Consider the following 19,376-nt stretch of genomic DNA (forward strand, 5'->3'; position numbering starts at 1 on the left):
CACTGGGTCTGTCTGGATGAGCTTGCGGGAGGAGGCGTGAGAGAGCGTGCTCCTGGGATCGGTGCGGGGGCGGGGGGCGGGAGGGGCACGGGAGTGGGGGGGGGGGGTGGGGGAGGGAGTGAACTGAAGAAAGCGGAAGCCTGCAGGGGCCCCAGAGCTGCGCAGAATTGTGGAGAAGGCGTGGCTTCCTGAGACACCCCTGTCTACCGCTTAGGCCCCCGGGCGCCCCCAGTGGGGAGAAGAGGTCGCTCATCCTCAAGGGGCCTGGCCAGCACCTCCCAGCTTCCTCAGTGACACCGGACACTCTGCCTTGTTGGCCGTCTGCGCAGCCGCACAACAGTACGTCCTTTCTCACCATTTTCTCAATTTTCCTGCAGGGCTGCATAAGCTTCACTTATCAGACACGTCAAGGGATTCAGAAACATCAAAGCCGTCTGCAAACGGGCATCACAAAGCACTGTGAGAACGCGCAGCGCTCTGCCACTGACCCGGGAGCCCCCGGCTCCCGACCGCCCCGTCGTCGGTCAGAAATGACTCGCCCCGGCGGTGCCTCCCGGTGAGCGCCCGGGCCTGGCGGCGCCACCGCTTTCACAGTCTCCTAAGAACTCGGCCGCCACAGGCCACGTGTCCGTTTAACTCCGTGCGGACCCCCCTACTCACCGGCCAGACAGGCTCCTCGGGGCGGCACGTTCTTCTGTGGACGCGGGTGCTGGCGTCGGTTGGTACAGTCACCCAGACGAGCAAGTTTTGAGGCCAACTCCGGGCCTTTCTAAGAACTCAGTTAAATCCCATTATATACTTTATTCAAGACGGAGAAGGCCTCGAGAAAGGCATCCTTGGTGCTTGGCTGTGAAGTGAAGGCCCTGCAGACACGCAGGCTTACAGCTGCCCCCGTTGCGGTGGCGCATGGGAACGGCAGCGCTTGCAGATGAGGTTTCTCCCCTCCGTAGGGAAAAGGACAGAAGCATAGTTCCGGGTTTTGTTTCAGGGTGATAGCGATTGGACTTTGAGTCCAGGGAGAAAGGCGAAATTCTTGTGAAACCCGATCCGTGGGAGAACACGTGGGAACGCCTGCCACCGCGCGGTGTGGTCAGCTCGGCCGGAAGCAGTATGTGGTCACCGTTCTCCGACGTCTCACGTGTATGCGACTCAGTATTACCTCTCGTAACATAGTTGCCGGTGTTGAATACACTTGTAACTTAGATTTTGCCTTATAGGCTATGTGTACCCTTGGTTTTTTAAAGCATTTCTTCAGATATCTCTCAGTTCCTTGTTCTCCTGTGTCCCGTTATGAAACTACAAATCATCTGTGGTAGAAACCCCGCTGTCACCACACTCTTCAGGCTTTGGTTCCTTTCGTATATGCCGATTTAAACCTCAGATTTATAAAAGTTACCAGGTTACCACCCAGATGCACAGTATCAGCATTCATGATGTAAGAATAGCTCCACGATGTATCGTGATCAGATAATCATTCAGTTACTGAATTGTAAATAATTCTTGGGATGGCTTCTTGACTTTAAGTCCACTGAATAAAACTATAAAATTGTACTCTGTGTTACCAGGCACTAGGATAGGGTACTGAAAATTGTGCATGCAGACACGTGACACGAGCCCCTTTGCACACAATTCACAGTTATGCAGTCTCCGGAAACACTTACGTTCACATGCACTATGTGTATGGCAATAGATTGTCTGTGTTCAGACAAAAGTAAAAGAACAGTTTTCTCAAGTTGTTTTTTGGAGAAATTTATGAAAATCCGGCTGTATATATTTGACATAAAAAATTTCCATTTAGAGCCAAAATAATAAGAAAAATTAATCTGTATATTCCTCGGTTCCATTGAGTATACCTCTCCTTTATTTATACCTCTGCATTTCCTTCTGAGTTTCTCTGCTTGTTAAGATGCAGCTTCGTTGTAAAATAAAAGACCATTTTGTGATTCTAAACAACACTCAGTAAATACCACCAGTGTAGCATTGGGAATCTCTCAGCATGAGACCTGCATAGTGAGCAAATGAACAGAAGATGGCTATTTCCTAATTTCACTGATAATCACACCTATTTAAACATTAATTGCAAGCTTTGATTTTTACTGAAACTTAATTGCAATCCATATTTTGAACAGACCTGGTCAAGGAAAGAAGAGAAAAGAAAGTTCTTTCAGTAAAAGAACATCACTTGTAACTTAACATCCGTAGGAAGTTCCTGGGTGTTTGTAAGATGTCTGAGAATTTCTGAGTCAAATATTAAACTTTTCAATGTCTGTATCAATTCTTTGTTCATTTGAAAGTTTCTTTCCATCGGAAAACTTAGGCCAGGTTTGGATTAGTAAGCGGTGAAATGTAGCATAAATTCCTACAGCTGCTACTGGATGCCTCGTCATGGCTCTGGGACCAAGGACACACCTCACGTGGGGGGACGGTTTTGAGCCTGGGGCCTCAGACCCCTTTTGTGGGAACAAATGCAGGTTGGTATATCCTCCCTGTTCGCCGCATGATTGCAGCCACTCCAAACAGTGCATCCCTGGTTACACACAGAGACTTCCTCTTGGGGGACAGACTTTGTAAATGCAGGTGCTCCTGTTGGATGCTCTGGAGGCCGGCTGTGAGAGGCCGCGACAGAAACGGGCCGTGGCGCACAGAGGCCGAGCACTTGGGCTCTGGTCAGGACAGGCGCCCTGCGGGCCTTGCCTTTGTCGCGCTCGTGGAGCTGGAGCAGGAGGATAGGCCCGGGGCCGCCGTTTCGTTCTTGCCGGGTGGGAGGACGTCCACGGTCGCCCTGTCAGATGCTCCGCTTAGTCTCACCTTAGGATCCACCTGCAAAGGGCATTAGGCACCGTAGTTACAAAGTTGCGTGAGGAGACTTGGCCAGTTCTTACCTTTGATTGCTTCTGCAGTACTTAAGTAATTTTAAAATGATACATCTTATAGATTATGACATTTGCAATTTTTACTGATGTTTCCAAGTATTTCTTAGATTCAGTATTTACTTAGCCTTATATATATTCTGTGCAAAAACAGACCTGCTGTCGAAGTGAGACTATGTGAAAATGACACGTGTGCCCACACGTACACGCACATGCCAGCTCCTTCGGCGCCATACTGAGCGGTTGGTGGATTCGTGGACGAGAATGAAACCTTCTGCCTGGTTTTGACTCTTGGATGCGTTAGTGGCTCACCCTGTACACACCTGATCTTCGGGGCCTCGACGTCTGCCTCAGTTTGCTGGGGCACGGAGGACCGCCCTGGTCCTCCTTCACCCCGTAACCTGCCTGCAACGTGGGCTTTGAGAACCCTACGTGGCTTTCTTTGTTGTTAGCGCAGTATTTAATGTATAAAGACAAAGTTCTTAAAATATTTTTTTTTTAAATATGAGTCTACGTACAGCACTCACTGACTTTTATAGTAAAGACTGGTATGGGTTAAAGATGATGTTTAGATGCACTGGTAAGTCGTTTTTGTATACTAGAGTGTTCTGTTTACAAATTATCTGTTGGTTCTGTTTGTTTCTATGAGACACTTCTAGTGTGACTTTTTAATGTCTTAGAAATTGAAGTTTTACAAAAGGTGATTTCATACTTTGTTTTATAAGCATTCAAATGCGTGTTTGAGTTTTAAATCTTAAATGCATCGTGGCTGAAACTTAAGCGTATGTGTAGGATGCTTCCATTTCAGTTTTCTAAAAGGCAGTAATGACTCTGGTGGGATGTTGAATGGGGGAAGAAGTGAATGTTTTCTCTCTTTTTTTGTGGAGTTCTTGGTAGAGCAATTTGTTGCAACCAGTTACAGCTAAAATGTACCATCAACAATTGAAATCACGGGTGTCATCGAATTTTTTGAGTTACTTAGCTGATTTTTCTAATCTTTTCCATAAAAGGACTGAGCTATACCCAGTTGTGGTCTGGGCAGCCTAATCCACAGTTCTTGGAAGAGTGAATGGCCATTGTCAACTGGTGAATTCACTGGCAGACAGAAGCCTTCACAGCAGTGGCTTTCCAGCTCTTTGACGAAAGGAAGAAATACACTCTTCATTGTAACCCTCACACGCGTGTATACGTGTGAACGACAATTTAAGGAAATAAGTACCTACTTTCGGTATGTGATGCACGCTGGCATTTTCTGTTTTATTTTTTAGGATACTAGACACAGACCACTAATGCCAACGGATCGTAAACTTTAGTTTGAAAAATACGGCTTCAGGATCTAGTTGAAAGATGAATGAATACAAAAACATTTTGGCTTTTGAATATTCTTTAGGTAAAAGTCATCACTGCAAACACCCCTGAAGCCGAAGTATTATACGTGCAGATTACTTGTTGCACTGCAAAACGTGTAATTAAAATCAGTAGAAGTTGCTAAAGCTCTAAAAAGTGGGCTATAAAATTTCAAAACTAGGTGATTTATCCCTTCGTTTTGGAGGAAGAGATCTGGGAGCTACTCTGGAAGAGAAGCTAGTTAACTTCCAGCGCTGCGTAATTCAGTTCGGTGAAAGTGTCTTCAAGTGTGATCAACTCGGAAATTCAGATGAAGCCCACTTCTTCTTAGGTGCGATTTTGGTGTTCTGTTCTCCTAAACATACTGGAGAAGTTAAGTTCCCAAGCATGGGTGATGAGAAGTAGGGCGGCAGCACCTGATGTGCATGATTTCGGAGGACCAGAAAGATCGTCAGTGTCTGAATGTGAGGAGGTAGAGATTTAAATACGAAGCTGAGGAAGAAAGTTTGATCAGTCACTGCAACTCCTGGGTGAATGTCTTAATGTCTTCTCTCTTGAAAAGCTCTTCTTAAAAGATACACTGCTTGCCAACGGTGGCCCCTGCGAACCCGGGACACGCTGTGACTTTGAGGGGCTGGAGCCGTTCTGTCCTATTGAGTAGCCGTAGCTGTTGTATCCTATCGAATGGCTATGCGTACTTACAGATAGCTTTTTACATATGTCTTAGCACATTGTTCTGTTCTCGCTTTAGAAAGTTGTGATGAAAAGCTTCTCTTTTTTTGCACTCTCAGTACTTCACTTTTGGCCACCACATGTGTGGGGGGTTTTCCCGCACCAGCCTCTTCTCCCAGTTCTCTGTGGATACCGTATCTGTGGCACACAATTTGATTTCCTTCTGACGCCATGTCCGTGGAGTTAGTGCAGACCCCACAGGTAAAGGGCTCAGTCCAAGATTGGCTCCCACCACCGCCTCAGTCGCCAGTGGCAGGTCTGGGCTGTCCCCTGTGCGTCGACCAACCAGCTATCAGTCAGAGGTTCCCACCTCTCTCTGGCTCCGCGATTTGCTAGAGCGGCTCACGGAAGTCTGGGGAACAGTGCGCTTACCAGATTACCTGCTAGTGACAGAGAGGGTCCAGCTCAGGAACACCGGACGGAGGCGGCGCACGGGCCAGGGGTCGGGGTGGGGGCAGAGCTTCCTTGCCCCCTCCAGGTGCACCAGCCGCCCCGCACCGCCGGGTGCTGCCCGGCCGGAAGCTCCCTGAACCCCTTCAGTTAGGGTGTTTTAAATGGAAGCTTCATTACACAGACATGATTGAGGAAAGGATTGACCACTAGCGATCCTCAGGCTCCAGGCCTTCCTGCTCCCCACGGGTCGGGGTCGGAAGGGTGGGACTGAAGGTGGTAGTTCCCACTGGCCTGCTGTAGGAGCTTTCCCAAAGACCGCTTATTCACGGAAGCTCAGGTGTGGTCCAAAGGGCTCCTTACGCATATCAAAAGACACCTTTATCTTATCGCTTTAGGAAATTCCACAGGCTTCATCTCCGTGCCAGGAATGGGGAGGAAGCCCAAATACATATTTCTTACTCTAAGTTACAAATTCACCCAGTTCCTAGGTATTAAAGTCTTGGATCAAAGGGAATGCCCATTTTCAGACTACTTCCAGAAAGATCCTATCAATATACTCTCATCAACAGCACGTGAAGATGTGTTTCTCTAGCTAACACTGGATTTTGCCGGTCTTTTACAGGAGTGCCGACCTGAGAGGCAAACATTTAATTGTTTTTCTTTGCATTTTTAATAACTACTGGGAATTTAAAAAAAAAATTTATCAGCTGTTTGTATTTCTACTTTTGTGAATTAGTATTAAATATACTTAGCCCATATGGATATTAAATGTTTATCTTTCTGATGTGTATATTTTTCCTGGTTGTTTTTTAAACTTGTCCAATATTGGGTTTTTGTGGTATTGAAACTTTACATTTTGAAGTAGTCAAAAGGTGCAGTTTCCCATAATTTCTTGGTGTCATACTAAGGCCTTCGCTACCCTAAGACTTTTAAAGGTATTTCCCAATTTTTGCCCCTAACTACTTTGAGATGCAATTCACATATTACAAAACTCACTCTTAAAGCATATGATTTGTTGATATATAGTATATGCACAGAGTGGAGCAGCCATCACCACCATGGAACCCCGGATCATTTTCGTTACCCCACACCTAACTGCTTCTGTGTCTGTATTTTTTTTTTTTTTTTTTTTTTTTTTTCCCCGTAATTCATCAACCGCTTATCTGGATTTGTCTTGCCGAAAGGAATCAGATCACGGCTGTGCAGAGACGTCACTGGCCACACAGCAACCATTCGTGCCAGGCGACCCAGCTCCGGTTTTTTTCAGGGTGGCACTGTCCCCGCCATGTGGCGCGGATCTGACCAGGGAGCTTGTGCAGAGTGTTGTGTAGGACCTCCAGGAAGGTGACTCGGAAGACGCCTGGCACTGCCCCACCTCCACCCTTCCTTTCCTCTGTGGCGCCATGGATGGGACAGGATGGGACAGCTGGGACCCCAAGAGCCGCTTCGGATTGTGACTTGCCCACTTGCCCACGAAGACAGTCGAAAGAGTTCAGATGCCCACCGAGTGCACAGCTGCCTGGCCGCCCACCCTCCGTGGCTTCTGTGCAGATGGCGACCCCTCTTAGATTCAGACGCCGCATTCAGCGGATGGGAGCACCTCAGTGCAGTTCTGTCCCATCCTTGACTAGTTTTATTGTTTCCCCAAAGGACAGGCCGGTATGACAGAGCCGTATGTTGAACAGTAATGTGATTTCAGCGCCGTTTCCATGAACTAAATGTCCATAAACATCGAGTTCTATTTCTGAGTTTTATGTCCTGAACCTCTAATTAATGTATCTCATAAACTGATTCTGAAGAATATTCTCCTCTATTAACGTACCGAACACTAATCTTGTGTTTTGAATTATTAATACTTGTATTTACTCTTCCAGAGTCCTTGTTAGTGACTCATTCTGTCTGGAAATGTCCAGTTAATATGATGACTTTACCATACACACTTGAATTATAATTTGGAAGATGTATTCCTTTAGACAGATTAGCATTCACACTGGCAAAGAAAATTTTTTTTATTGTTTAAAAAAAAAATTTTATGCTTATTTTTGAGAGAGAGAGACAAAGCATGAGGAGGGACGGGGGAGAGAGAGAGGGAGACACAGAATCCACACCAGGCTCCGGGCTCTGAGCTGTCGGCACAGAGCCCGATGCGGGGCTTGAACTCACAAACCGCGAGATCATGACCTGAGCTGAAGTCCGACACTTAACTGACTGAGCCACCCAGGCACCCCAGCAAAGAAATGAAAATTCTTATTTACAAAACATCCTGGAGACTGTTGACAAAATTCGAATAAAATCTGTAGATTAGCTAATACTTTTGTATCATTGTTAATTTGTGGTTCAGATAATTTTACCATGGCATGTTAACATGAGGGGAAGCTGGCGAAGAGTATAAGGGAATTCGATTTTCGCCACTGTTTAATTGTTTGCAACAATTTCAAGTATTTAAAAATCCCAGAGACATTGTGTAACAAAGAATTAGGCTGGGTTCAGAAAGTACAAATGTGAACTCATCTGCAAAGTGCCCTCAAGGATGGAGCCACGTGTTTGAGGAGGGTGGAACAGAAAGAGGTGTCTGCCCCCCCCCCCCCCCCGGGCACAGGTGTCTGTGGCCCCTGACTTGCCCACCTCAACCCTGCGAAGGTGGTCTAGCCAGGCTGCCTCCCCACCCCACCCACCCATCCACCCCCCCCTCCCCCCGCCCCCGGTACAGGCTTCACCCTGGTGTGTGTGTGTGTGTGTGTGTGTGTGTGTGTGTCTCTACATGTAGGCCTGAGAACCTTGCCATTTTTCAACAAAACTCATGGAAAATCCGTTAGTGTAATAATCTTTGATCTTAGGTCTTTCTTCTCTGGGCAGAATCAGGTCATGATTTGGGCTCATGCATTTAATATGCATCCTGATTATTGGGGCTTATGGAGAACTTTATCCTGTAACACTACCATGAGAACGAAAAATAAAAATCTTAAATTCTCACCCCATTTTAGACAGGTTAGACATGCACCTCCACTCCCTGCAGAAAGCAGAAAGCAAGCATCTGATAGGGCTCAAGACTCGCGTAGGCCCATGGGAGCATTGAATATTTTAGGCGGGAGGAGTTCGAGGTTTCGCTTCTTCCCCGAAACAGGTCCTTAGACCCTCTTGTGAGAGTTGCCCTCCCTGCACCCAGAGAAAAGGAGCCTCCCGATCTCAGAGAGTCCTAACAGGCCTTGCTGAGTCCCCCAGGTTACACACTTCCCTCACACTCCTTAACCTGTTGTGTTTCCCACAACTCCCGTGGCTTCATCGGATGTAGCGGAAAATAATCAGGTCTGTTTCTTCGGCTCTTTGTTTCTTGTGAAGGCTCCTGTGTCGTGCAAAACCTGTGCTAAATATATTTGTGTGCTTTTCTCCTATTAAGCAGCCTTTGTCAGTTTAATTTTTAGATCTAGCCGAGGACCCGAGAGGGTCCAGGAAAACTTTTTCTTCCCCTTCACTTTTTTTTTTTTAATGCAGTTAATATTTTTATTATCTTGAGCCAAGGTGGATCCAAACAAATAATTGCTCCTGTTACCTAGTTGTTGGCTACTGATCAGCTCTGCTGAAATTCAGTTCTTTGGGGTGGGTGTGTTTCCCAGCTTTTAATAATAATCACATCCGCCAAGTTACTTTGGTTTGTCTTGGTAAGCGGTTTCAGAAGACGACATTAAGAAATAGCGTTATTTGGGGGCACCTGTCTGGCTCGGTCGGTGGCGTGTGTGACTCTTGATCTCAGGGCTGTGGACTCGAGCCCCACATTGGGTGTAGAGATTCCTTAAAAAACATCTCAAAAAAAAAAGAAATCGCCTTATTCAAAGTCAGTATGCTATGAATGTTTTACTGAGGCGTCATTGTGGTAATCTATCTAAAGGAAAACTTTTCAAGCCCAGGATATTTTGGTCACATTATAGGGAGTTGATCTTCGCGTCCCTGTCCCCAGCTTGTCTGTGTAACGTATAGATGGCAAACAAGTGACCCGCGGGCTATGCTTAACTCAAAATGTGATGTTGCGAGTTCAACATTTTAAAAGTTGAGTCAACATTAATGAATCGCAAGAATTCCACAATACCCTCGTTGTGTGAGGTATTTTCATTTATAGTTGTAACCTCAGTGTCTTTTTTTAATTAAAATGTCATACATTAGTTTCAGGCGCATAACATAACGATTTTATATATATATATATATATAAAAGTGTATATATATGATGATTGTGTAGATATATATATATATATGTGGGTAACTGAATATATATATATATATATACATATACATATATATATATATATATATATATATATATATATATATATAGTGAAATGATCACCATTCAGTTACACTTTTTTTCTTGAGAGCTTTTAAGAGTTACTCCCAGCAACTTTCAAATATGCGATACAGTATTGTCAACCATCCTTGCTGTGCTGGCCATTAGATCTGAAGGACTTATTTTATAACTGGAAGTATGGACTTCTGGTCACTTCTACCCTTTTCGCCTACCCCCACTCCCTACTCTAGGCAACCACCAATCTGTTCGCTGTATCTGTGAATTTGTTGTCGTTGTTGTTTTTTAGATTCTACATATCGAGATCCGATGGTATTTGTCTTTGTCTTATTTAGCATGAGGTCCATCCGTGTCCCAAACGGCCGGGTTTCCCTTTTTTGTAGCTGAATAATATTCTGTTGTACACGTGCACCACATCTCACCTGTCGACGGACCCTTGGGTCGTTTCCGTATCTTCGCTGCTGTGAATAATGCTGCAGTGAACGTGGAGGTGCTGATACCTTTCTGAATGAGTGTTTTCATTTTCTTTGGACAAGTACACAGAAGTGGAATTGCTGGATTACGTGGTGGCCCTGTTTGTCATTTTTTGAGGCATCCCCTTGCTGCGTTCCATAGTGGCTGCATCGGTGTGCACTCCCACCAGCAGAGCGTCTCTCCATGCGCCTGCTGGCCATCCGTGTGTGTTTGGGAAGGTGCCTATTTAGATTTGCCCCTTTCTAAATTGGATTGTTTGTTTTGCTATCGAATTGGAGGAGTTCTTTATATAGTTTGGATATTAACCCCGTAGCAGGTCATGATTTGCAAACATTTTCATTTTGCTGATTGTTTGTTTTTTTTGTTTTTGGTTTTGTTTTTTTTTTTTGCTGTGAAGAAGCTTTTTTGTTTGCTTTTGTTGTCTTTGCTTTTGGCGTCAGATCCAAAAAGTCATCGCCGAGACCGATGTCAAAGAGCTTACCCCCTGTGTACTTTAGGAATTTTATGGTTTCAGGTCTTACGTTCAAGGCCTTAATCCATTTTGAGTTGACGTGTGTGTATGCTGTAAAGGAGTGGGCCAGTTCCAACTTTGGCACGTGGCTATCCAGCTTCCCAGCACCATTTATTGAAGGGAATGTTCCTTCCCCGTGGTATGTTCTCGGCTCCTTTGTCATAAGTTAACTGACCGTACACGCGTGGGTTTGTTTCCGGGCTGCCTGTTTCACCGATTTATTTTTATGCCAATGCCATGTCGTTGTCGGTGCCAAAAGATTAAACATCGTTTGGCTGAGGGGGATTGTTCGAGTGCTAGAAGACCTGGCAACGTTAAGTTCCACATCTTGGAATCATGGCGATAGTAGCTGCTTTCTTCACTGACCTGTTACCTGCTTGGCTGCAGAAGGCACGTGAGTTTGCCTGGTTTGCCAGAATAAGAGACCAGATGCACGTGTTATTTCTTTGCGTTTTTTGTCGAAAACGGTTTTTGGGTAGAGCTGACACGCGGCGTCACGTTCGTTTCAGGCGTGTGACACGGTGACTCGGCTTCCTAGATGTTAGGCTGTGCTCACCAATGCCGGGGCTGCTGGTGGCCCGCCTCAGGTCAGAGAGGGCTCAGAACGGCCCCGCCCGCAGATACCCTTCCTGGGCATTCGGCTTTTCCGGGAGGCGGTTAGCCATATTTGACACGCGCTTGTCCACCAAGGCGTGTCAACACACACACAGATTATACTGCACGAGAGAAGCAAACATTCCTGCTACTTACGAGGGACTGCATTTTGAACCTAACTGCCAGCCGGTATTTATGAAAACGGCGCGAGAAGTGGTTTCCCGCCAGAACCACTTGAAATACACACGGTCAGCACGCCCTACGGATGTTCCAGACAAGCCAGATCCACCACAGACAGCATGCCCGGCAGACTGCACCCAAGCGGGCGTCCCAGAAATTGCTGTCATTGACCACGGTGTGGCCGCGCTACAGGGGAACGTTTTACAGAATCTGCCCCGTGAAACTCACCACTGCATACCTGAGGTGAACACCATTCTGTTCGTCGTGTCCTGTCATTTTGTCTTTGGGGCACAAGCCGTGTCTGAGTGCAAGCAGTGGCCATCCACGAGGTGGGGATACGTGTCCCCGCGAGCGGTGCGCTCCCCTGTGGCAGGGTCTGGACCTCCGTGTTGCTGAGGGATGGCCCGGAAGCCTGTGGCCTAGGCAGGAGCACGCAGACGGCTCTGAAGGGACGGTGGCTGGAAGACGTCCACTGGCCGACCCCTCTCAGCTGGCTCTCTGGAACCGAGACCTGCATGGCGCTCCTCCACGGCCACCCCGGTCACCAACTCGAAAAACAGAAGAAAGGGGACACTTGTCTCAAAAGGGGAAAAAGAGTAGTCCCTCTTTTCTGAACACTTGCCTTGTTTCCAACTCATGGACGTTATGAATTGTGTAACAGACACGGGTTTCCTTTTTGGGCCCACTGCTCAGAAGTTCAGAACCGAACGAACGGGCAGTGATTGCTGCCGAAGGAAGTGTGCGTGGGTGTCTGTTGTGCGTGGCTCACCCCTCCTTCCTGTCCCCCCGCCCCCTGTTCCCACTCTTGTTTCCTCCCCCTCTTTGGTTCCACCTTCATTTATGCCTTCTTGTATTCATCACAAGTCTTTGGTTGCAGGTCAGAAACCAAATTCACAAAGCTCAGGGAACGTGGCTGGACGTGACTCGCACTTCGGGGCCAAGCCCGGCTGAGCCCCCCCCAGTGCAGCCAAACCCACCCAACATACAGGAAATAAATCCTAGTTGTTACAGGCACTGTTACAGCAACCGGACTGGCAAATCCCATTCCCTGGTCGCGTGAAACAAAACTGGAATTTACTCATCAAAATGGTAATAAACCACGTACCCAGTCACTTGGAGATGTGAAAACGATTACGATGGTGGATTTAAATAGCATGACACAATTTTCCTTTCCCAAGTCTTCTACTGACTTCCCACGCTCTCTTGGTCAGCGACCCAGTTGTCATACAAGAGACCTGAAGCTGTGATGTAATCGTGTGAAAGTCTGCATGGTTTTTGTGACTTGACCTGAAAATGTGTCATCGTCAAACTGTCCAGAGAAGCAGCTACTCCACTGCATCCTTGTTTATTGTCCTGTGGTTGAAACTTGGGTCTCCCCAAGCCTTGGTGGGAATGCCATTCCAGGAGGCTTTTCAGTAAGAAAAATACCTGCTTTCACATCGTCACAGCTGCCTGAGACTCGTCCCTGAACACTCACAAGATCTTCACTGCCCTCGTCCCCAGTGACGACCCATTCCAGACGCCATCGCCGCTGATTTTCCTGTGTCTGTCGTCCACAACTCATAATTCCTGTGTCAGTCATGTACTTGGCTGCACAGAGCAGAAGTGGACTCTGTCCACTTAGCGGGAACACAGGCCACCGGAAGGATGTGTGGCAGCACAGATTCAGTGGGAGAGCTCGAGAAATGGGCTCAGAAGGCAGGCAGGAGTGCAGGGGGTCTGGACAGTAAGACCCAGTCATCATCCCGAGGAACAGGAGCATTGGGACGTGGCCACACACGGTCCTCAGTGGACTCTCGCCATCACTGAGTGACCCATGCAGCCTTGGACTCTCCCTCCGGGGGGCAGTGGGATCAGACTACCCAGGCCTTGGCCACACGGCTCTGCTCTGCCTTTCAGGGCGTGGACGGAGAGGCGTGCCCGTCATCGGCCTTCTGGGTGGACGTGGAAGGCGATGAGCTGCTAACTTCTGCCGTCTCAGGACAGAAGTGCTTACTCACTGTTTAGAGCTCGTCCAGTTTACAGCTGGTCCCCACCCCCCCCCCCCCCCCCCCCGCCCCGCCATCTGTCGTCTCGCTCTCCACAGTTTCAGTTACCCAGTCACCTGTGATCCCAGAGCAGATGAGCCTCCTGACGGATCTTCGGAAGACCCGTAAGAGCTGGACGCTCCATCACAGTGCCCGCATGACTCGCCTCACCCCACCTCGTCATGCGGGCATTAGATCTCCCAACTTCCTCCTCACCAGGTGAGCACAGCACAGTAAGATATTCTGAGACAGAAACCACCGTCACGTGACTTTTATTACAGTACATTGTTCTGTTTATTTTTAGGTATTAATTTTTACTACAACCTAATTTATAAACTAAACTTTATCATCGGTATGTATGTATAGGAGAAGATGCAGTAGGAAAATAGGGTTTGGTACCATCTGTGGTTTTCTGCATCGACTGGGGGTCTTGGGGCATGTCCCCTGTGGATGAGTGGGACAAGACTGTTAACAGATTTTGGACAGATTTTGCTTGTCCAAATTTTGCAGTGGGGTGCCCCATCATTTACAAGATGTTTGAGCACACTCCAATATATGTGCATTTATTCGTAAGTGGTAGGTATTTATAAAGCTATTTATAAATAAAACCTATCAGACGAGCATTTTGAAAGGATGAGATTAAAAGAAAGGAATATACATTTTAGTATTTCTTTCCACATGATGTCAGGATTGTTCCGCACCCCTGACACGTGTGTACCTGGGCTTGGCGACCCACGTCTTCCTCCTCCTGGGCTCCCGCTTCCGGTCTCTTTGCCCTGCGGCTAGCTGTTGCCGTGGCGACGTGTGCCTGGACGCCCAAGCTCGACCCGGTAAGCACCCCTGCCTGCTTTTCCCCAGTGATGAGAACGTTCACGGACTCAGGGTGGAGGAGCCATGAGACAGAAGTCGGAAGGAGCCGGGGAGCCAGAGGCTTCTTAGAGCACCCCGTCAGCACCCGTCCCCCCTCCCAACCGCCAGTGGGCTGTGGGGTTCAGGAGGAACAGGCTTCTCTGCAAGCCACTGAGATCTGGGGCCTTTCCCGCTACGGCAGGGGGGTACTTGGCCTGTACAACTGTACTTCGTTATTGCAAACCAGCAAGGTCCCGGGAAGAGGAGAGCACAGTCACACCCTTCCGATCCAAGCAGACATCCATGGATGTCCACACGTACCAGCTACAACGGAGCGGCTCGAAGTCATTGAACGCGATTTACCATCTCCTGGTGCCGAATGCCACTGAATATTTTATTTTTATACTTTGGGTTTACATATTAGAAGCGCTGGAGTACAATAGTCATTTATCACATAGAAATAGAGCAATTACTACAAAATGAGAACTAGGAATGGCAAGCAGTGCTTCTAAGACAATTTAAGGAGTGTTTTTAGGTTCCCAGCTCGTTGGGCACCCAGTCGCTGTGTGTATGCAGCCACGTGCACGGGCCATCCTGGCAGGCCCGACCCAGTGTCAACCAGAACTCCGTGGAGACAGGCCAGGTAACCAGATGACCACGAAGGGACGAGAGTGATCTTGCTGCTGGGAGCAATCCCAACTGATCACCTAAGAAGCACAGCAGATCACCAAAGTACAGAACCTCTGCAACTCGACCTTTTATCCATCCCTCACTTCTTTCAACTGATTAAGCTTATCAGTTTGAAATGTTTATAGACTAACGACTAAAACTGGGTAGGTTGTCAGCTTTAGAAATACATTTAGGGTTCCTACACACAGCTGGTAAAAACACGTTTCACTGGAGAACAGATTACACCATAGCACTTAACCCCAAACCCATACAGTTTATCCAAAATTAAGGTAAACGTCCCCCCCCCCCCCCCAGGAATGATAGTTTTCCCTGACTAGGAATTCAACATTCCAGAATTTTCTTTTGATAGCAAGAGCGGCAGAGGGGGCAGGCGTGGAAAGGAGAGCTCTCTCCCAGGGAGAACTCCTCCAGGGCAAGGAGACACGTGTGGTGAAACACATGTGAGCAGGACAGGAGGACCATCTCTCGGGAAGGCTGGCCGCAGAGCATCTCCACCGGGTCCTGGCGACAGTCGCCGCTGGTGGGGAGTGGGGTGAGACAGATGGGACACTCAAGGGTCTCCCGGTGCAGAGCCTGCAGCACAGGACAGGGAGTGAGTTGGTTGTGCAGGGTGTGAAGGGAAGCTTCCTGAACTTAAGGGAGAACCATATACCAAGAGACAGGGATATTCTAGAAATGAAGTTCCATCTTGTGTTACAATAACACTAATTGCACATATACTGTTACTCTTGTGAAATATGGGAAGGGATAGTAACTCACGGCCGAAGCCATTTTTTTTTTTAGTAATCTCTACACCCAGTGTGGGGCTCAAACTCACGACCCCAAGACAAGAGTTGCATGTTCTTGGGGAGCCTGGGTGGCCCAGTTGGTTAAGCGTCCAACTTCAGCTCAGGTCAGGATCCCACGGTTCATGAGTTTGAGCCCCGAGTCGGGCTCCATGCTGCCAGTGCGGAGCTTGCTTGGGATTCTCTCTCCCTCTCTCTGACCCTCCCTGCTTGTGCGTGCGCGCTCTCTCTCTCTCTCTCTCTCTCTCTCAAATAAACTTAAAAAAAAAAAAAAAAAAGTTGCATGCTCTTCTGACTGAGCCAGTCAGGTGCCCATGTGATAAGCAATTTTAAAACAAACAAAAATACTTTATAAAATACTGAACATTAATGACATAGATTTCCTTTTAATTAAGCAATAAAGAGTAGTCCTTTTCAAAATCCTTGACCCTGGATAGCTGCTGAACTTTCCTTATAGATTTTCCTATTTTCATCATTTTCTAAGTAAGTTTTTCCTCTGTTGAATTCAGAGTGTCCCTTTCTTCCATGGCCACTACAGATGCAAGACGAGGGCAGGCCCGGGCTTGAAGGAAAACCAGGAAAGTAACACGTGGGGCGGTGTTTTCCCTTTGGTGTTCTCACTGCTCACAAAAAGGCATCATCAAAGCAGTTTCCGGCTGAAGGGCCTTGACCTCACCCCAGACTGGACAACGAAGGTTCGAGGACCACCCCCCGCCCCCTCCCGCCGGTTTAGGCACAGCCAGGGCTGGAAGCACGGATCTGGCACCACCAGGTCCCCAAGTCTCCCCTCTAATGTCACCCAGACTCCTGGGGGCTCTGCTGCTTCCGGTTAGTGACCCAAGCCTACCTGGATCTGGATCTCCTCCCAGTCTCCGTCTGTGAGCTCGTGGCCACACCTGTCCTCCAGCTGCTGAAGGACGCTTCGGTTTATGGCCAGGCAGTGGTCGATTTCCGAAAACAGCTCTTCTATGTTTGTGTTGTAGGAGCACAGTATGCGGCGGCTGATTTCTGTGAACTGGAAAGGACACGGGAGGCAGCGGGCTAACGCCGGGTGAAATTCTACACGGGGGCGGAAGGGAAGCCTCTTCTTGAATTCTGACGGCCTTGTTTTGCTAACTTTCCTCAGGTCTCTACCTTTGAATGAGACTTTTTAGGGGAGCGCCTGGGGGCTCAGTCGGTTAAGCATCTGACTCTTGATTCCGACTTAGGCCATGATCTCAGGGTTCGTGAATTTGAGCCCAGTGTCGGGATCTGGGCTGACAGTGAGTGCAGAGCCTGCTTGGGATTCTCTGTCTCCCTCTCTCTCTGCCCCTCCCCGGCTCACGCTGTCTCTCCCTGTCTCTCTGCTCCTCCCCTCCCTCTCTCTCAAAAAACCAAACATTTAAATAAAAGACTTTTTGGGGAAACAGACATACAGATGTTTACTTAACAGAGCCATGTTCGGGTAGTTTATGCAAAGAGATTCACAAAGGTTCACCTGGTTGTAAGTCTTGGTGGTTGCTAACAAGGAATACGCTGAAACTAAAAGTTGCGAAGACATAAGAGGGAAAAGGAAGTGGAGAGGAGAGAGGCATTAGAATCGCTCAGGATTAGTGCCACTGTGGCCTGCCCCGCAGCCTTCGCTCCTGTGCGCAAGCCGGCCCTCACCGCGCTGGCTGCCACAAGGCCCGAGGGCCAGCGACACTGGAGGCAGTGCTCTTGCCAGCCCTCTGCCCCCAGCTGCCTTCCCCCTGGGGCTGCATGTTATGAACGATCATTTTAGCGTGACCATAAAAAAAAAAAAAAAAAAGAAATCCAAGAGAAAGATTATCCCTTCTTGTAAACTCCTTAGGCATTCTGCCTTTCTCACCAAGCCCTAACATCATAATCTGAAAACTCCCATTGCCTGAGGACCTCAAAAATCTCTTTATGGGGGGTAATCAATTTATGGACAGTTGCACACCCCCTTGCTACGGATCTTTAGGACTTAGTTTAAAATTCCGTTTCCCTTGCTAGTCTACCGTATGGAGGCAGCATTTTATCTCCAACTTTAAGGTGGTTTGCTTTTGAAAGTATTGTCCTTAGAGTTCTCTAAGGCCCCTCCCCTGCTCAGTTCTTTTTATAAAGTACTACTTTTTAATATGAAGTACTGCGTTTTTGATACAAAAGGACTTAGAAACACAGTGATCTCGGGACGAATGGTTTTAGCTGGCTGTGGGATGATGTGCTATCGCCTTCTGATGGCAACGAGCTGGAATCGCCAGGGGGAAGCAAAGCCATTAGACGCGTGTTTGCAGCTGGAATTTGCTCAGATCCGACGAGTGGGAGGGGGCACGCCTAGATGCTGCGGGAGTCACAGGGACTCACAGTATGCTCGTTTGTGAGCCATTACTTGGTAGCACGTGCTGACTTGCAAAGTAGCTTAACATGACATCCTTCGCTCTCCTCTCCCCCCCTGGACTCTGCTTGGCCGTGTGCGGACTTGGCAATATTTACTGTGTGATTCTCCCGGATTTCTCCAAAGTGAGGAACCTTCAGCTTTTCTGTACATGCTCTTCCGTCAAGATGCCATTGCTCCTTTTCAAAAAGGGAAAGCCGTAGAAATTTTGGTTTATTAGAAATCTAACATGTCTAAATCTTTCGTGGGGCTTTTAGTGAGACAGCTGTTCTGCTGGTGTTTTCATTACAGTAGTTCGGGTTTTAGACGGCTTGCCCATCTTCCCATAAGTCCTGCATGATTTTCCAGGAACAAACACACTGGGAGCAAAGCCTAGATGGGAGAGCGATTTCGTGATTGCAGAGGGCTCGTTACATCTGGTTAGAGGTGCTTGGAAGGGAGAATAGTTTCCTGTTTCCAGTTAGATTGTGGAGATCTGGATTATTAGAGTAAGGAAGGGGAAAGGCAAAGACCAGAAACAACTAGGGCAGGGGTGGGGGCAGAGCGAATGGTTCCTATCAGAGAGTTTTGGGGAAGAACCCTCACGCATGCCGGTGGGAGCGTAAAGGGGGGCAGCCGCCGTGGGAAACGGTACGGAGGCTCCTCAAAAGGTCAAAATGCCGTCTGAGCCGATAGTTCCACTGCTGGGTATTTGCCCAAAGAAAATGGAAGCGCCAGTTTGAGAAGATACACGCGCCCCTGTGTTTACTGTGGCATTGTTCACGGAAGCCGAGACGCGGAAGCAGCCCAGGTGTCCATCCACGGGCGAGTGGATAAAGAAGACGTAACATGCAGACACTGACACACGCACAGGAGTCTCACACAGCCATAAAGAGGCCGGGACAACATGGATGTACCTAGGGAGTAGCGTGCTGAGCAAAGTAAGTCAGATTGAGAAAGACAGACGCCGTGCGATTTTACTCGTGTGTGGAATCTAAAAAACGTGCACATCCCGAGGGGAGGGGCGGGGGCCAGACGGAGTCTCCTCATTATGGGATGAACGAATCCCGGGAAGAAAAGGCCGGCGTGGGGGATGCCGCCACCGATGCCGTGGCGGTCTCGTGCGGTGGCAGATGGCGGTTACACGTGTGGAGGGCAAGGCATGATGCGCACGCTTGTGCAGTCGCCACTTTGCACGCTGTGTGTCGACTCTACTCAAATTAGAAGAAGGGGTTTTGGCGACAGGACTGTACTTGCTCTCGTTGTTTTCCTTT

At 48.1% G+C, this 19,376-nt stretch overlaps 2 protein-coding genes across 16 annotated transcripts in view; one reads left to right on the top strand and one right to left on the bottom strand.

The window, feature by feature from the left end:
• The window catches only part of LMBR1 (limb development membrane protein 1), a 152,298-nt gene extending 148,726 nt beyond the window's left edge, over positions 1-3,572 (top strand). For 4 of the 7 annotated variants that reach the window (XM_027051208.2, XM_027051210.2, XM_053217809.1 and 1 more), the window contains one exon: positions 378-2,275. In XM_027051208.2, coding sequence (XP_026907009.1) covers positions 378-463 — 86 coding nt within the window. In that variant the 3' untranslated portion in view covers positions 464-2,275. Of the gene's footprint in view, positions 1-377 lie in introns of all 7 variants that reach the window. The other 3 variants (XR_003417566.2, XM_053217811.1, XM_053217812.1) reach the window with 1 other exon arrangement.
• RNF32 (ring finger protein 32) overlaps positions 2,521-19,376 on the bottom strand; it is a 49,925-nt gene continuing 33,069 nt past the window's right edge. For 2 of the 9 annotated variants that reach the window (XM_053217816.1, XM_015078081.3), the window contains exons 8-9: positions 16,594-16,761; positions 13,755-15,534 (exon numbers count right to left, since the gene is read on the bottom strand). In XM_053217816.1, coding sequence (XP_053073791.1) covers positions 15,283-15,534; positions 16,594-16,761 — 420 coding nt within the window. In that variant the 3' untranslated portion in view covers positions 13,755-15,282. Of the gene's footprint in view, positions 2,821-13,721; positions 15,535-16,593; positions 16,762-17,553; positions 18,303-19,376 lie in introns of those variants that run through there. The other 7 variants (XM_027051215.2, XM_027051213.2, XM_027051214.2 and 4 more) reach the window with 7 other exon arrangements.

The sequence above is a fragment of the Acinonyx jubatus genome, chromosome A2 (assembly GCF_027475565.1).
Source record: "Acinonyx jubatus isolate Ajub_Pintada_27869175 chromosome A2, VMU_Ajub_asm_v1.0, whole genome shotgun sequence".
NCBI lineage: Eukaryota > Metazoa > Chordata > Mammalia > Carnivora > Felidae > Acinonyx > Acinonyx jubatus.